Below are 18,843 nucleotides of genomic sequence, written 5' to 3'. Positions count from 1 at the left end.
GTCATTCAGTGGTATAATTTGCATAGATATACTCTTAAATAATGGATGCTTGCTGAAGGTGTAGATTTAACTTCCTTGCCCAGTAACACTAGATGACAGTGTTTTGCTCCAAAACTATTAAATGTCATTCTTAAATTTCCCTATTCAAATTATTTTTTAACTTTATTTGGACTGAGGCCAAATAAAGCTAAAAACAAACTATTAATACACAGAGTTTGCAGATGTTCAAAGTCAGGATCAGAGATTAATGAGTATATTTAAGCATTTCCAGTGTCGCATGTCTCAACCTCATCAGGGTTTAATAAGACATTTTGAAATACATTATTCAGACACACTCATTCAGAGTTCCTTGTGTTATGCTACACCCATATCAGTATCATTTATCGCAGGAAGAAGTCATAGCAGCAACTTCAGTCTGAGGCAGCATAACCACATCCTGCAGGTGTTGTGTTTAATTTGCCTACCTGCAGAAATCTCCAGTTGCTAAAGTGCATCTTGATTTCTGCATGTTTGAAGAAAGCAATCAGTGGTTTCAGAGTTTATTTTGGAGTATGAGAATAAAGGGCGAGTATAAATGCATGCCATACTTCAGATTTCAAATTCTACGCCTTCCGTTTTAAAACACACTCTTCATTGTGGCCGATCACATAAAATCCCAAGAAATTACAGTGAAAGTTGTGATTGTAATGTCAAATATGGATTTAGTTTTTACATAGAAGCTATTTGTGAAAGTGTAAAAAATTGTTTTTTTAATGTCCATTACATGTTATACAGACATGTATACATACCAAAACCAAAAATACAACTATTGCTTAAACCAGATACAATGTATTGACTAGTAGCTGACTTCTGTGTGCATTTCTACTCTAATAAGGTTTTTAAATTAGCATAATGTCAATATGGAGGCTATTACATCAACTGTCGACAGTGACACAACAAAACTTTAAAGAACTTAAAGTGCATTTAAGACTTTAGAAACACAACATTTAAATTCCAGTATACAAGATTTTAAACCATTAATAAACTTTTTTTTTAAGTTGATGGTATTCACATGAAATAAGTAAACACAAAAAGAGGAACACGACTTTATTGCCAAACCCAAAGAAAATAGCCTCCAATACACAGTAAAGAGAAACAGCAGTTACAAATGTTCAAACTTGAATATTTACACAACCAATCACAAAGACTCTTTAAAATCGATACATCAGTTCGAAAATGCAAGGAAAACGTGTTTTCTTTAACACAATGCAATAAAGCTTCATTAAATAGATCTCATTTTCCAGTGTATTGCAGCTACATAGTAACCTTTTTCTCTTTTGAACTTAATTTCTTGTCAAACAGTCTCAACCAGAACCAATTTTAATATCAGCCCCCAAAAATAGTTTTTGCTTAAAAACCTTTTAGAGTTAAGTATCGTTTACATGCAGTTTAGCACTAACCTGTATAAAATAGATATTTACTGCGCCAGGAGTCTTTATCGGGGTAATAAGTGAAGCTTGGGGTTGTCACCGACATTAACTGTTAAAACTAATAAGATGGTGGACGCCGGCCACATGTCAGATAATCACACCAGGCACTTGTTTAACCACATCCAATTTACTGCACTCTACACCAGCTGGTTATAAATAATGTAAACCTATAAAGTATTTAAAACAAGACTGTGCGAAAATGTTTTTAAGACAAATCAGAGACGTGGTTGACATGGTTACAGATAAAACAGTGTAAAAGACGCAACCAGAAACAAACATTAACGTTTGTATTGCAGCTCACCCAACCCCTACCAGGCTACAGTAATTATGCTTTACAACATTTACACAATTAATTACCTTCTTTGCATTGCTGTTATGTTTTCATCGCCAATTTTTTTTTTATGCATTTGGTTTTCTAGTTAATGCAAAAGATATGTCACATATTTTGTAGAAGTTAGTATAAAAACTGCTCAGATTATTACAAACACAGGTGTATAGGATGACAGCGATCACTACTGTTACAACAGGTCTCGTTTAGGAAAAATGATCGACAAATGCCGAACGTACAAGGGGGCTTTTGTGCTTTCAGTAGTTAGAACTGCAGTCTGAGCTTTAACAAGACAACCAACAACTCTAAGAGATGTTTTGTCATGCATGGACAATGTCTTAAACATACAAAATCTTCACAGGTTATTGCTATCAAACCTCATAGAGATGCCTTATTATGAGAGATGCACCGATCAATCAGCAAGAGACCGGAAACAGGCCGATGCTCCCATTGGTGATTGGTAAAGCAAATACTGGAAAATATGATTTCCTATTTTCCCTGTTAAATGCGTCAAATCTAAGAATTCACATAATTTACGGCCAATTAATATATCAGTCAAAAGCATTCAACGTAATGTCTTTATTAAAAATGAGAAAGGAAAGGAAAATATGCTTAAATGTAGATAATATAATTTCCTTATTTTTTGTTGGATTCAATGTTTCCACCTCTTAAATAAAACTGCATTAAAACTACTAACTTATGTGATGTAGTCAAACTGGGGGGAAAAAAACGGTCAAAATTAGAAAATAGGAATCAGTATTGGCCGGAAAAACTCTGATCGGTGCATCTCTTCTTACTTCTTCACCACAATGCAAAGATCTACATACTTGCACTCCAAGAACACAGAGAAATGTGGAAGATTTCACCAACGGGCAAAATTTCTACAAACATGGAAACAATTTGGGAAAATACTTCGATAAAAGAAGGGATTAAGACTCGACTCATCTGTGAAGATTAATATTAGCTAGAGGCCAGTTGTGGCCCCAAATCTCCAAATTGATATCTGATTGAAATCGTTAAAGGAAAACAGTATTTATGTACAAGACAAATCTTCAAAAGTGAAAAAAAAGATTTCCAGGAGCACTTCAAGGAAATGGAAGAGGCAGGACCCGTAAAACAGAGGAGACTTTATACAACTCACTTTTCCTTCATTCCTAGTGCGCTAGTCAAATTTTCTCAGCAGCTCAGCTGTTTCTTCATTTAGTGAAATAAATAACTGAAAGTTTAAAACTTACTCAGTACAACCGACACCTTAAACACGACTTCTTTCATTGTTCTCCCCAACTGCGGCATTAGCTCTCAGGAAGCCTTCTTACATTCATTTGACTTAGCCAATGACAGCAGAGTCTCTGTCGCTGAGGCTGAAGTTTACATCAGAGGGTGGAAGGAAAAAGTAGCTGGAGAGGAGAGTGACGGGAACAGCGGCTGGCTGCGGGACAACCTGTTGCTCGCTTGGTTAAGAGGTGGCGCCTGCTATTCAAGCAGATCCTGCACAAACACAAGACAGCATAGCACTGAAGCCAGAACCAACACTGTGGGTAAATAAGACACTGCACACAAAAACACACCCAACTCTGTTTCACAAGTGACGTACATATGTCTAACCACCAAGATCCCTTCAGTGTGAAGATAACTAGTTTCTGTGTCGCCTTTTTAAAGGTTGGTGTCGTATTGCAGAGCTTCAGTGTTGAGTCTGGGTGAGGTAATGTCCGCTTCGGGTTACTACATGTTTACTCATAAATTAACCCGAGCCGAGTCTTACCTCTGCTCAGAATGAAGCTGGCCAGAACAATCAGTGGCTCCAGAGACGCTGGAACACTGACCTCAGTGTTCCAGCCAAACAAACACAACTGAGGGATCGTTGGATGGAACGCTCATGTTAAAAGTAATGGAAGTTTAAGCATTTGCATCGAAACAGAGCAAATTTTTCAGCCAGTAGTTTGACTAGAACAAGCAATGATCTGAATTTGAACAAATATAATCCTGATTTCACTTTAATAAATAAAAAAAAAAACATTGCACTTTTTCAATTGTTAAATAAATTATCACAATGTCATGTGTTTACTTATGAGATAGTGGGTTAGTAAAAAGTTATAATCAATGCTTACTATTGCGTAATTGCAAATATACAGAATCCTCAATGCTGATTGGTAGCTATCATTGCTACCAATGATAGCTGTGTAAAAAGCCTTAAAATTAACTCAACTCATATTTCTTCTGTGATCAGTCGTCAAGCTGTTTTGGATCATGACGATTGATTTTCAGTTTTCTGGGAAAGGCCACCAGGTTTTATTTAAATTATTTACATTTCATGCACAGTTCTGATGTTTACGGAGCCCTCCAGGGACACGAGGGAAATATTTTCTTTTGCGTTCCCTCGCAAAAGATTTTGTGTTCCCTCGCAATACTGTACTGATCAGTTCATGCGGCAAAATTAAATACTGTAAGCCTTTCTTACGGTGGCCACCGTACTTTCTGCTTTAATATAAGGTTATGTGAGGTTTTTCCATGAACGTTAATATCTTATTGTGAAATATCTGAAGTTTTATATCTTTTTCTTTAGGCACCACAAACCTATGATATAAACAGAAACTTTCCGTAAGTAGGAAAGAAATAAAAATACATCCTAATATGGACTATTTCCGAGTTATCGCGGGGTAATAAGTCATCTGACAGTTTTGACTGTGTCTCTGTTGTGCTGTTTGTCTGAATGGTCTAAAGGGCCGTTTTCATGTTCAGTTCCATCTCAACCTTAACAGACATAAACATGCAGTGAATAAATCGACTTTCAATCAGTTTTTTGCACCAAAGATTTAATAATAATAAACACGTTTGGTCCAAAACACTGAAAATCGATTTATTTACTGCATGTTTGTCTGTTAAGGCTAAGATAGAACTGCACTGAAAGCAGCCCTTTAGACCATTCAGACTACAAACACAACAGAGACACAATTAAAACTGTCAGATGACTTATTAGCCGCAATAATAATTCAGAAATAGTCCAAATAGTTTGGATGTATTTTTATTTCTTTCCTACTTATGGAAAGTTTCTGTTTACATCATAGGTTTGTGGTGCCTTTCTATACTAAGAAAAAAGATATAAAATGTCAGATATTTCACAAAGAGATATTAACATACATGGAAAAACCTCACATAACCTTGTATTAAGGAAGAAAGTACGGCGGCCACCGTAAAAAGGTCTTACAGTATTCAATTATAACTGATCAGTAGATTATTGCGAGGGAACGCAAAAGAAAAAAAATTCCCATGTCCCCTGGAGGACTCTGCAGATGTTCATACCTCTGGTAGATTAATATACATTTTAATAAATTCAACACAAAAAATCGAATAAAGTAAAATGACTCAATTCCAAACATAACCTTTATTGGCATCAAAGCAGCGAAACCCGAATTACTGACCAGTTTTCTGAATGTTTCCACTGGTGTGTTGATGATTTATCTTTAGTGATAAGCTCCAAGGCTTTCAGGTTGGAAAGCTTTCAAAGTGGTAAAAAGGCCATCACCCTAATGTTTAACTCACACTACACATTCCTCCACATACTGAGGAGCAGACACTTTAATACTTTGCAACAGGATTTTAAAAGATAACCTGCTTTTTTACCGTTAACAAGAAATATTAGAACTTGAGAAATTTGTTCAAGTATTTAAAAACCAGTGACAATATAAGACTCTGTATTTTGTATTAGATGCAGTTGGAACAAATAAACAAGGCTGTTACAATAGTCCAGTGATATTGCCAACAGTTCAGGAAGTGATGCACTATAAAAATCACACATTCACCATAGTTAAAATTAAAAATGCAATCCTTTTCCACATATTCGTCACCTGCAAGAAGGTGACGCAAAAAGGATGCAATTCTCTGCTTACTGCAAATAAAAACCTTCATGTACTCTTTAATTTACTTTAATTGCTCAGTATTTATAATTCTATACAGAAAGAAACCAGCTTACATTTAGTGTAGAAAACCCGAAGACTGCGTGTGTGACATATTTTACGTTATGTTAAGAAGAAACAGTTTTTTCCGACATACCTCATCAGAGTCATCGTGAAACTCTATTTTGCCGTTGGGGGCGTGGTTGGTGTCCAGCGGCTCATCTATCCCGTCTGCAGCGTTGTCCTCAACGTGTTGCTGCAGCACAGAGTACCTGTGCACCAAAAACCTGCAGAACACATTAAAAAGACTGTCAGGAAACCAAAAGCCATTCAAAATGTGAGGAGAGGAAGCATTAGGCCTGTGGTTTATAAGGTAAATGACACCAACCTGCCGCCGCAGACGTACTTCCTGACAAAGACCACTCCTGCTGCGACGCTCAGCAGCATGACGACGACGACCGCTAACAGTATGGCCACAGACTTGGAGGAGTGACCGTCTGTCTGCAGAAAACACAAACAGACAGAAATGTGAGAAATGCAAACACAAAACCAGACCACAGATAAACAAATGACTGCGGTTTGTTTTCGCAGAGGCACCAACCTGAAGCTCTGGAGATACAAGATCACTGACACACCTCTTACTGAGGTCAATCTCTTTACGTTGAGGCATCTGTCCTCCTTCACATTTATCTCCAGGGATTTTCCTGTACCTGAGGACCAAAACACGGACTATTTTAGAGTTGTCCAGCATAAACGTGTCTAATAGGTGTTCAGGGATTTGCGCATAAGAAAAGAACAACTAATCTTTTTAACTGACTTCAAAAAACAATATAAGAGAAAAAAATTTAAATCCTTAGTACACATATCTTAATTATTTGCTGTTCCTTGCAAATACAATGTGCAGTAATAATTGTTAAGCTATATAGTAATTAGAGATGGACTAGTATGTCAGTAAAACTTGCCAAATGTTTAGTTTTGAGTAAAATTCACTCTTACAACAAGCTTCACTGTGACCCTCATTAGTTTCCTTTCACCTCTTTCTGCATGGCAATTAGTTCCTTATTTTTAAGGAACTAATTGTCATGCACTGACACAAAACACAAACTTCCTCCTTGTACCCAGTATGGCTTCAGCTAAATCAACAATGCAACACCTAAATCTCCACCAATACTGAACAAATTTTCCAGAAACCAACAGAGATTACTCACTTAGAAACCAGCTAAATCAAGTTCTGGAACATTAATGTCCAAACTCATCACATGAGAGCTAACTCATGTGATGCTTATACATCACTTGGGAAGTGAACCACAGCGATGTAATTAAACTCGAATTTGACAGAATCTGAAACCTTACCCTTTGGTCTGCAGTTGCTCCTCTTTGCCATGCAGGCAGAACTCCAACACTTTGCCCTGCAGGTCCGGCTGCTCCACACACTCAGAGCTGTTCTCTTTACGCGAGTATCCAAAGTCACTGCAAGGAGTCGCACAATACCAGGATCAATACTCTCTTATCAATAAGGTATTCATACCCTTTAACTATTTTCCATATAACAGCTTTGTAGAGAAAAAAAATACTCCTGGTTTTCTTTTTTTGTTTGTTCGAATAAAAAAAATCTGAAATGTGTGACGATAATTCATATTCTGCTACAAGCAGAATCTCTGGCCTTGCTGCTTTACTAAGGAAACGTTTTCCCAAAACCTGATGCTTCCACTACTGTGTGTCACTGTGGGGACGACGTGCTCAGGATGATGCAGTGATAGTTTTTAGACACACACGGTGCTTGGATTGAAAACAGGATTTGGTGCTATTTCAGCAATTTTATTTGCCGCTCCTCCTTAAATTACCAGAGTACGTGACTCATAATTATCCCGTCAACAGATTCTCCCTCCTGAGCTGTGGTTCTCTTGGATGCCTTTTTCTGATTAATGCACTCCTTCCCTGGTTTCCAGTTTAGGTGGACCATCACTGTTAAAGTGGATTTCATTCAGGGGATTGTGTTACAGACTGAATGACAATGCATGACACCCTTTCAGGTTTTATTTGTAAATGATTTTGAAAACCATGCATAGCTTTCTACTACTTCACATATTAGAAACTATTTTGTTGTCATCTCTCGCATAAAAATCTTATTAGAATACATTAGCCGCTGTAAGGTGACAAACTGTGGCATAGCTCAAGAGCCGTGAACATTTGCAAAACCACTTTTCAGGTTTGAACAGGAACAGAAACACCTTCTCTGTATCTCACCACAAGAAGTCGTCCAGGGTGCATGCACATGGAGTTGGCTGTGTGTTCACAGTGTAATCACGTCCATTCCAGCAAACGGAGTCCTTTCTGAGCCGCAAGAACGTCTCTTTGTAACCCAGCATGCAGCCATCTGTCGGGTCACTGATGTCATCAGAGTGGGCCAACCACTGCACATAGTCGTCGTCGTTGCCTACAAAATCATAAGTAAGGTCAAAATCCTTGAAGACATGCAGTTAGGAATTAGGAGTAATCTCTTTTATTGCATGACTTGCAGTCTCTGGTGAGCAGTTCCCTGAAGTCGATGGTGAAGGAGACCCAGTTCTGGGTGATCAGGGAATCTTTGTAGCCCCAGATGCTGACATTCATGGAGCGAGCTCCCGGCTCTGAAGCCAGCCCCGTGAACGAGATTGGCTCTTTGGTGAATTCGTAAATACTCCAGCACTGTCCTTCATCGGTGGAAAATCTGTCAGGAAGGTTAAAGAGTGCTGAAAATTTAGAATAAAAGTAAGAAAGCTGAAGAAAGGACAGGGTGGAGCTCGCTTGCACAAAGCATTGATATTTATACGATTCATCTGAATTAGTAGGAAATCCTGTAATTACAGGCTTGTTTAGTACAGGCTTAAAACCTGCAGAGAGGGATTCATTGGTGTGTAAGTGAGAGGCCAAATATTTTATCTATCCAATCACAAGAGCTACAGAAGCAAATCACCCCAGGCTTTACATTCATTTTAACTAAACAACTCACTTGATTTTGTTGATGGGTTTGCCATTGTCCTCCACAGCCACCAGCAGCCCTCCTGAGTCCAGCATGGCGTAGTGATGGGGCCCATTAAGAGCCTTTATCCAGGTGTAGCCTCCATCATCGGACACATAAACATCCGACTTCATCACAGAGATGGCGTCCCCGACGCTGCCTGAAAAAAACACGTCAAAAATGCTTAGAGCGCCAAAAGCAATCGGGTTTGTTTCAAACATTTCTGTCCTACAGGGTCAACATGATTACCATGAGCTATGATTAGACCCACAGCGTTTGGCTCCGTCAGGGGCGGCATGGGGACGTCCAGCTTCATAGCAATGCTGTAAGCCGCATGGATGTGGAGACTGCACTGTAGATTCAAGAGAAACACAATCCAAAGTGATATGCGGTAGCTGCAAAGGTTAGAATCACACCTGAACCTGCAGATGTGCAAAAACATTGAGAACGTAAACACGGCAATGCTTTGTCTAATTATACCTTGTCTGGATCCTTGGCTGTAGCGTCACACTTGGTGTTGGCAGGTCTCTGCAGGGGAACCCACTCTCCTCCCTGATCAAAGGACACCACAGACTGCACAGAGGTATCTGGAAATAAATAAAAAACATTAAAAAAACACAAGGAGAACGCATTTACAGGTAGCCGAGGGCGAAAGCCAGGAATAATGTTGGCAAAAAAAAAAGCTTGATTCAATAAATTCAACACATAAACAGGCAAATCAATACAATGCGAAAGCAGGGATGAGAAATGGGTCTAACAGTGAGTGTCTAATTAAATATTTACTTCACACACTTCTGAGGGTGTGTAGCGGAGGAGCAATGTGTGTGAGTCTGTTTCTAAGAAGAATCTGAAGGCTGCTACAGTCTTTTGCTAAAGTATTCACATCCCTTCTTTTAAACCTTCCCACATTTTGTGATATTATAGCTACAAACTTGAGTGGCAATTTATGTGACAGACCAAAGCTAAAAGCTACAAGTATGTAGGACTACATGGGTTACTAGAGTTGATTGGAGGATTAGGTTGAGTTAAAACAATCCAATATGAACCATTTCGCAAATGCTCAATGTTTCTGCATGTGCAATGTTTCTACCTCTAAATTTGCAAATGTGGTGGAGACATAACCCAAAAGGCTTGCAGTTCCGTCTACACCGAACGGTGCTTCTACAAAATATTTGTTCGCATTTTTGTTCTTCCACTTCACAGTTATACTTTGAAATTTGCTTTGTGAGAAAATGTGAATACATGTAAGACGGGTGTGAGTTATTCCAGCATCTGCATACTTAGAAACACAAAGTACCTTCTGCCAACACACTGGTGATGAAGACTCCTCTCAGGGAAGTGACGTTGGTGAAGTCGGTGTCGCCCCCCGTCGTCGTATAAAGATGACGCTCCAGTGACTTGGAGTAGACCGTGCCTCGATCGTCCGAAACATAAATTGTACCAAAACCAGTATCTGTAAAAGAAGATCACACAGGACCTGATGAGGATCTAAAAATAAACACGATAGGGTAATGATGTTACATCTGGAGTATGTAGGCGCCGAAAACAGATATGCAGGAAAATCTAAATGGCATCAGCCCAAAGGGTGTTAGAGGGATCGGATGAAAACGGGGTTTGTTAAAGTCCTGAAAGTGTCAAAAATGACAAGAAACAGCTACATGGTCTGCTGGTGCAAGGTAAAACTGATATGAGCATGTTATCAAATTTGACAATCAATACCACAGGCATAGCTTTGCATGTGCAAAACCGGATAAACAAGGTAACTAATTTGAATGCTGTTTTTTCTGTTGTTGTTTTATTTACTTAATATGTAAACATCTTACAAAAGTAATTCCCTTGCACCATTATCAAACATACCCATGTCTACAAGAGCTCCATACTAATACTGTTTTAATAAACATCCGAGTTACTGCTTGCTCTGACCTCCAGGCTCGTCAACATGCATGAAGACCATATCGTCATTTGCTGCCAGGATGGAGTAGAACTGCTCATGGCCAACCGGAGGGAGCTGAGCCATGTTCCAGTTCTCACCCTGATCCACAGACACGTGGATCATCCTCATAGTGCCCTGCACGGACAAAGAAGCAAAAGGAGTTCAGGTCAGAGACAAGCTCATTTAAAGAGCATTATTTAAAACATAGGAACTCTAGTTTGGATCCCATAAACACTGAGAGTATCAGTGTTATCGTTTTGTTCAGAAAAAACTTTTCATCAACTCCATTTTTCTGAATGAAAACTTACTGACATTTTTTGCTGAAGAAATGAAAACCAAAGGAAGAGTTGGGGGAGGAGGGAATCAATAAGACTTTTTCTAAAGTTTAAAAGTTTTTTTTCCAGTTTCTAAGGAATGTGTGCATCCTATGCAAATAGCTTCCCCATGCAGGTGACATTTCCGACGGTTCTGATAAATATCTGATAAACACATCAAATAGCGAAAGATATTTCTAAAAGGCACTTGTAATGTACATTTCTCTATCTAGTTTATGGGAGAAGTGTGATACTTCCTCATGTGCGATGTTGGCATTTTACGTCAATAACTTCTCTTTTTAATCTAGATGTGGAAATACCTGAAGAATGAATTTTCTTACCAACCTAAAGGCCTAAACAACTAAAGGTCTCCTCTGATGTTTTAATCACACAGCCTTAAATAAATTCTTTTACACTGACCTTTCCCGTCATTACTGAAGCAAAGAGGAAGCGTCCACCCAGGCCAAAAGAGAAGATCTTGCTGGCAACAGTCTTGATGGTTTTACCCAAGTCTGTGGTTCTCTTTAGCTGCAACATTCCCCTGTCACCTGAATCATGGAGGCAGGTCATTGAAATCATCAGAAATATTGAAATGTGAAACAGTCAGAGCATGTAGCATTTTTGGCCAACTCCTCGCCTCATCTGACATCAACTTTTACCATCTTGATACATTTTATAATATCGCTGGATGTAATTGTTGGAATCATTTATCCTGTCCTCTAGACACCTAAGATACTTTTAACTACGCTTAGCTTAGCCACATCAAAGTATGAAAAGAAAAACTGGAGGAGGAGTGAAATGCTGGAGCCCAGCATGTTTCAGTTTTGCTTGGGGAGGAATCACTTACTGCAGGATCCATTTTGGCTGCTTGTGAAGAAGATGGTATTTTTTCTTCCCCTACATGGAAATGGAGACAAAAGAAGAGACGCTTTGTGAGGAAAAATAGGTTACACACAGCTTTGTTCCCATTGTTACAAGTTACAATGTCAGAGTAAGGGAAAAGTTACTTTGTTTCACTTATTTCTCCGCTGTTGTAAATAAAACACACAGTTGAAAGTCTTAAGAGATTGATTAATAATTATAAATATGCAAAGTAAAGCAATTTGTGGACTGAGCAAAATGTCTAGGCATGACCTACAATGAAGTTTGATATACTGCATGTTCAAACCAATTTAACTTTTTAAGATGTTTTTTAACATTACAACCACTAAGCATTTTGTTGGACATTATGTGGTGATACTTTTTTAAAAGGTTTGTTATGCTAATGCATTCATTCCTCTAAAATTATGCTCTGCAGAACACCGTTTTCCTGAAATTACAGCTTGAGGATAATTCTTTTCCAACTTCCAACTAATCAAAAGCCTTTTGGCTGCTTCTTTGATCTATGCTCTTCTTCTTCTTCTGTCATTTTAAGTGGCCACGTATTTCTCAGTAGGTTTTTGCTGTTGTTGCAGTTCTACTATCTGCCATCAGAGGATCATCTGAATTGAACTTCTCTGTGATCTGCCTGCTGTGTTCTTTGGTCTCTATGTTTGTTCACCAATGTTCCCTAGCAAATAAAACTGGATTTATGCTGAGGTTGTATTGATTCGTATGAGGGTGCACCGATTTATCTGTGCTGATTTCCTTAATTTTGGGAGATCGGTGATCGGCCGATTTTGTACACGTGAAGCCGATCTTATCCACCGATGTCATCAACCCTTGCAAACGTCTAAAAATCAACCGCTGTGTTTTTCTTTTCTCCCGGGACAGAAGTTTGACTGACAAACCGGCCGACCTGGTCATGTCTGCACATTTACAGTTAACAATAGTTTCCCCATTGTTGCCAATTCAACAACTTTCTTGATATATTGAGCAACATTTCTGCCAAAAAATGGTATCAGATAAAATCGGAATTGGTAAGTTAGGCTTTTTAAAAGATCGGTAATTGGCGATCGGCCAGAAAGCTGCAATCGATGCACACCTAATTCATATATGTTCAAATGAGCATATATGAGGCAATGAGATGCACTGCATTTTATTTAGAGGTATCAGAATAAATGGAGGCTCAATAAAGTTGTACGAAACATTTTTTTTTTATTTGTGTTTTAAAAAGCATTGAAAATCATGCATCCTTTAAGTTTAGTTAAACTTAAGGGTATGAATACTTTAGCAAGGCACCATGTTTTCATGCTCCCAGCTCAGACGTGTCATTTCTGATTAAGAAAGAAAAGCTTCTGCTTCAGAAAAACAGCTCCTGTGAACGCCATTTTCCACACGTCAGGCGACTCGTTACAGCCTTAAAACTGAAACTAAAATGCTACACAAAGGTTGCAAAGCGATAAGCAAAATGAAATGTGTTTGAAAACAACCCTGGACTCAAGAAGGGCTTGGCACCAGCCGAGCAATCCAGTTTTACTGCATGTTTGGCGGCTGATGCAGACTATTTAGTTTATTTCAGAATAGAGTTGAATCTGATTTAACGCATGAGAATAACTTCAGCACATTCAGTATGTGTCAACCACATTTAGTCTATGGTTTGAAAATATTTGTTTTATTCACCTCACACCACAGCAGAGAGTAGGAACTAAACTGTCTTCCTATACTGAAGCTTTATTACAGCCGAAAATGAAAGAACCAGCACCACAGATTATAAAAGCTTCTTCACATCAAACTATAGTGGATATTAAATGAGTTCAGTGTCAACCGTCTCTCACCATTTAAAAAGGCACACCATGTCGGAGATTTTCTTCCAGTTGCGTCCAAAATCTTCCGAAAGCCAAAGTTCATTCTGAGAAAGGAAATAATTATTAACTCAAGAATTCATACAAAATAAAAAATAAACTTTTGTGAGGTTCAAGCTAAAGTTGAAAGACCAGCTCATAAACCCCAGAGCGTGTTAATAAATAAACACTAAGCAAACAAAGTGGTGTTTAAGTCTCATAAATTAATTGGGTCATTCCACGTCGAGTCACTCCCTTCTTCAACCTAATTCTCAAATGTATTTCACCTTTATCTTTTTCTCTAGATGAAAGTATAAAATTACAAAAAACCATGAATAATACGACTGACCATTTAGACTTGCCCATGTCTAAACTTGCCCAGTTTAGACAAGTTAGAAAGTAACTAATTACAAACTACAGATGTCCCAAATCTTTTTCGGAATAAAAATTAAAAACTAAAGTTTCCTTTTTTTAAAAAAATTAAATAAAAATGTCTTTTAAGTGTGTTTTTATTTGTAGAATACTTTTTAAAGTCAAACTTAGATTTCAAGCTATATAAAACATGACATTTTAAGACTATAAGTTTGGAGAAACAGAAAGCAGTTCTCACCATTGCTAACTAAAAGTGAAAGAGGAGCAAGTTTTAAAAAAAAGATTTCCTAAAAATTCTAAAACGATCTTCAGTTTTAAGCAATTTGGAGCAGGTTTTGCCATTTCCTGAACTGTTTCACCGTCATCACTTCTGCATTATAAGGATGTTAAGCAGAAGTTTGAGATCAGACTTCTGATCTCAAAATGGTTGATTTGTCTGTTAGCAAAAAATCTACTTTTCTAAAACACATATTCATGAAAAGTTGAGTGTAATTTAGCAAAATCATTGAAAAAATATCAAACTAATAACAATGAGCACTAATGATATTTAGTTTATTTAGCACTGCTATGAAACATTTAGTTTTTGATTTTGTGCTAGAAGCCCCTCAGCCTCTCTGCTAGAGCTAACTAGTCATTAGCTAATCATCTAACAAGAACCTAAATTATTTTATTCTTAAAGGAAATTTGGACTTAGAACAACAGTGCTTGTTGTTTCCATTTGGGATTAATCTAAGTTTTTTTGAATTGAATTGAATTTAATTCAAGTCCCTTTTAGTTGCATCATAATTGCTCCAACAAATTGGGCTTTCAGCATTATTACTGTCCAACCAACTTTGTTTCTTTCCTTAAAAGTCTTCTGCATGCACTTCTTACCCTCATGCTGAGGACTGCCAGCACATTGGAGTTCTCAGGGTTGTATGAGATCTGCATCATGGGATTGAAAGGCAAGTTCAGGTGGGCAAAAGTCTTCCCAAAGTCACTGGAGGCAAAAATCCGATACCCATCTCCTCCAGAGATTTCAGCTGTCAGGATCACCTAAAAGCCAGAGTTCAAATGTTGCTGTTCAGACGCCATTGCAGTGGTTCTGTCTACACAAGTCAAAAACAACCAGATGAGGCAGTGGCAAGGAAGAGGATGTGGCTTACTTTGCCTGAATTCTCAGGGCCGATTGCTATGCCAAACTCTGCTGAAATGAACGTGTTGTTGATTAAGTTGGTCACGTCCTCAAACGACTTCCCGTAGTTCTCACTGGCGGAGAAGAAGTTGCAACAACAATGAGATGTAATCTGACACGCAGCAGGCCAACTTCCTAACAGGTGAGTTTACGAGACCTACCTACGGTAGAGTTTGGACTGGCCGAATCTCAACAAGAAGATAGGCACCTGAAATGTGGTCAAAGCCAGTATGACCTGCGAAGAACAACGGTTCAAGGAGACACAAGTAATGTCATACAACTCTCGCGTGACAAAAAAATACATTTTCATATTTGCCTGCAGACTGGCTTACACTAAAAGAACCAAACATATTTGACTCGATCTTGTCCTGATGGGTACAACACTCACCCCTGTGCCATCTCCAACCCAGGCCAGTGACACGGAGCCACTCAGGTCATTCAGTGTATACTGGGAAAAAGAGAACAAACAATTGTTGAAGAGTAGCTTAATCGGATGAATGTAAACATCCTTATCACATGCAGTAGCTGGCAGAAATGGGACAGTTACCAACACATATTCATACAATCATCTGCATGTGAGCGTGTGATTAATGAGACTAAGTCATTTTCAAGTTCAGATGTCAGCGGTAAATGAAACACAGCACCTTTAGCCACCTAGACGTGTTCCTGGTTAGCTCTCAACTATAACACACTATATATGTTTTCATTTAACTTACAAACATTTATTATGAGTGTGATTGAACACAGCCCAAGTACCACCGATTCTGCTTACAGCACACTTTGAGAGCAATGGATGGATACTTACTGTAATTTTGATTTTCATAGACCGACCACCATAAGGACAAGTTTCCAAGTGATTATAATGCAGATGCTAATACCGTTTAGCTATTTTGTTCCTCATAAATTAACATAAATGTAGCAAGATGGTATTAATTGTTGGGCTACCTGATCCAGTAGCCGACCTGCTTCACAGATATGCTGCCGTTTGCTGCCAGCCAGAGCTTTTCAAACAGCCGTACTTAAAGGAAATGGATGGTAAATTTTAAGGGTCCCTTTTTCCACATCATGTCTCTTCATGTTTTTCACCAAGTGATATTTCCAAACAGCCATTTTTGCTTTTCTTGTTCGTGAGAAGGAAAGTGTGATAGCATTGTTTAACCCCACTGACTGACTATGAACAGTGTCAACAGTACACTGATAACCGACCACTGCTTTGAAACTGGTAACAACACGCCTACGCTTATTTTAAAATACCTTGGGGTATTTTCTTCTATAATGTTTATTAATTTTCATAAGTTAGCAGCAGATAAAGTTTTCAGAAAGCAGACAGAATCACCTTTATCAAGTATACTTTTGCATTCACTGTCAAACGGAGACCTGCTGCCTCTTCAAGATTCATTTCCTAAACAACAATTTGTGGGCCCATTACTCATCACACACTGTGCTGAGAGCTGTTCATGCCGAAAGCAGGTCGGTGCCGGTAGGACCTGGATGGTAACCTCTGCGGAAAGACGAGGCTGAGCCTCGAGGAACTCTCTCGGCCTGAGATTACTGGAGCCAAGTATACAAAGTACGGCATGCAAAGTTGATCACATGGCACCGGTGAGGCAGGCAAATAAGCAGCGCATGGTTCTTATTTAGTCTCTGGTTTTGTTTTTGAAGAGTAGATTTATGAGCTGGTCTTCCTGGTTAGTTTTTTTTTTGTTGCTGTTTGTTTCTGTCTCTGCTACCTAACAACACTTCCTGCTTCTGAAGTGCTCCAACTTCCCCAGCACAAGCACAGCTTTTAATTACAAAATAACCAACACATCGTCAGTCACAAGGATTTCAACTGGTTTCAAATTTCCTGTCAGCGTTCAGGCAGTTTGGCTTTCAGGGCAGAAGAGAAAACAAATGGATGCTGTGTGGTCCAGAAGGAAAACAAATGTGTGTCGCAGATACTAGTGCAACCTTTTGGGAGGCATAACCAGGCCTGACTGTTGTTTAACTTGATTTTATTACACTGTGTCAAATTCTTACAGGAAATACAACTGAACAGAGGCAATAAACAAGAGCATCTCCACTTAGAGTCTGAAAAAATTGAGGAACTGCAAAGGTGCAGTTTAGTTTTGATTTGCATTTACAATTTGATATGTCTTTGCCTGTGATTTTATTTTATTATTACCAAAACATACACAGGCCATTGCTGATGAACAAATACTAACTTTTGATCTCTATATAGCAATTTAAGTCTTTTTGGGGGGGGTACTCATGATAGTTTAGAGGCCCTAATTCTCGTATGCCTCTGGCCTTCTCTTTCTCAATGGAAAAGAGTTACACCCGTGTGACATCCAGCAATTAAGAATATGAAATAAAAAAAGCTCCATTTATCTACCAGAACAGCACATTAGGCCTATTCGTGCACCTGGTAAGCACCTGCGCACTCTCCTCCCTCCCCAGGCGCAGTTTAATTGTCGGACTGCGACTTGAAACAGAACCTCTGATGGTAACTTACACTGTGGGTGTTGTCTTTTAACTTGCTCTGATACCCTTCGTGCTTTTTGCACGACTCGCCCTGGTCGACGCTCCTTCGCCGTATCCTGTGGTGGTGCGATGCGCCCGGCCACGACGGCAGGGACCTCTTCGCGATTTGCGCGGCTCTCCTCTCCACGGAGCGCCTCACGAACACCGGCTGTCCGAGAGCTTTGGATCCCGGCTGGAAATCCAAGCCACCGGCTGGGAGAGCGCAGACGGCGAGCAGCAGGAGACAATGCAGCAGGAGCCCCATCCTGCCAGCTGATGAAAGCGGCAAAAGCGAAAGGCGACCCAAAAAGAAAAGAAAAGAAAAAAGCACTAAATCCCTCTTTGTTTATCTTGGTCTCGTTGAAGAATTGAAGGTCGCTGCAGCTCCGCCGCGGATGACATCAACAACAGTAGTCGTCCTGACAGCGACTGCACCTGCTTTGAAAACAAAGAACGTTCTTGTTTCTCTGCAAAAGGGGGAAAACAAACAGTAACTACAAAAACTGAAAATTATCTGATTTTCTTGCGCATAATAAACCGGTTGGTGTGACACCAATTATTCGCGCTGCCGCTCCACAGCCAACATGATATACTGTACAGTAAGACAAATGGTCTGCATAGTCTACTGCTGGGCTCGTTTGTGATTGGCTTATTGTGCAGCATGGCCAACCCCTTGGCTTTTCTGATTGGTTAAATTATATTAAAAAAAAGAGAGGTTGGACTGCACAATTAGCTGTCAAAGGACAGTCAAGGTAGGTTGAGCGATAGCTACTACCATGCAGCTCTATCTAGTAGTCTGAACTTTCTGACTGAGCACAAAAAGAGTGAAAAGAGCAAAACGTTGAAAGAGACTTCGAGTCCTTTACTGACAACGCAGTTTATAACGACGGGGACAGCAAACCTGCAGCCTATAAATTAATTTATGCTGCATCGACCTTAGCACAGGTGGTGGTAATTAGAAGAAAAAAAATAAAAATAAATAAATGTTATATATATGTAGGCTGTTGATGCAATAATCAGACTGAGTTCAGCATGTCAATCATTTATTTACTACTTTTCTTTTTTTTCTTCTTCCTATTTTAAGCCCGTTTCATTGTGAGGTAGATGAAAAGGTGAAAATGAGTCAAAAAGGTTTAACATTTCCAACCTGATTTC

General features: G+C 39.0%; 1 protein-coding gene across 1 annotated transcript; it reads right to left on the bottom strand.

The window, feature by feature from the left end:
• Window positions 1-1,069: 1,069 nt before the first annotated feature.
• On the bottom strand, window positions 1,070-18,289 carry sort1b (sortilin 1b). The gene is made up of 20 exons (XM_028012348.1): window positions 17,681-18,289; window positions 15,575-15,634; window positions 15,348-15,421; window positions 15,158-15,260; window positions 14,886-15,047; window positions 13,635-13,708; window positions 11,786-11,835; window positions 11,359-11,486; window positions 10,615-10,759; window positions 9,989-10,144; window positions 9,172-9,278; window positions 8,941-9,043; window positions 8,683-8,851; window positions 8,210-8,400; window positions 7,938-8,127; window positions 7,044-7,160; window positions 6,292-6,400; window positions 6,079-6,191; window positions 5,848-5,977; window positions 1,070-3,285 (listed from the first exon to the last, which is right to left on the bottom strand). Exons 1-20 carry the CDS (start codon window positions 17,951-17,953, stop codon window positions 3,271-3,273), a joined length of 2,469 nt encoding a protein of 822 aa, XP_027868149.1. The 5' UTR covers window positions 17,954-18,289; the 3' UTR covers window positions 1,070-3,270.
• Window positions 18,290-18,843: the final 554 nt, after the last annotated feature.

This window comes from Xiphophorus couchianus, chromosome 1 (assembly GCF_001444195.1).
Source record: "Xiphophorus couchianus chromosome 1, X_couchianus-1.0, whole genome shotgun sequence".
Classification (NCBI taxonomy): domain Eukaryota; kingdom Metazoa; phylum Chordata; class Actinopteri; order Cyprinodontiformes; family Poeciliidae; genus Xiphophorus; species Xiphophorus couchianus.
This window is presented reverse-complemented; position numbering and strand designations above follow the sequence as displayed.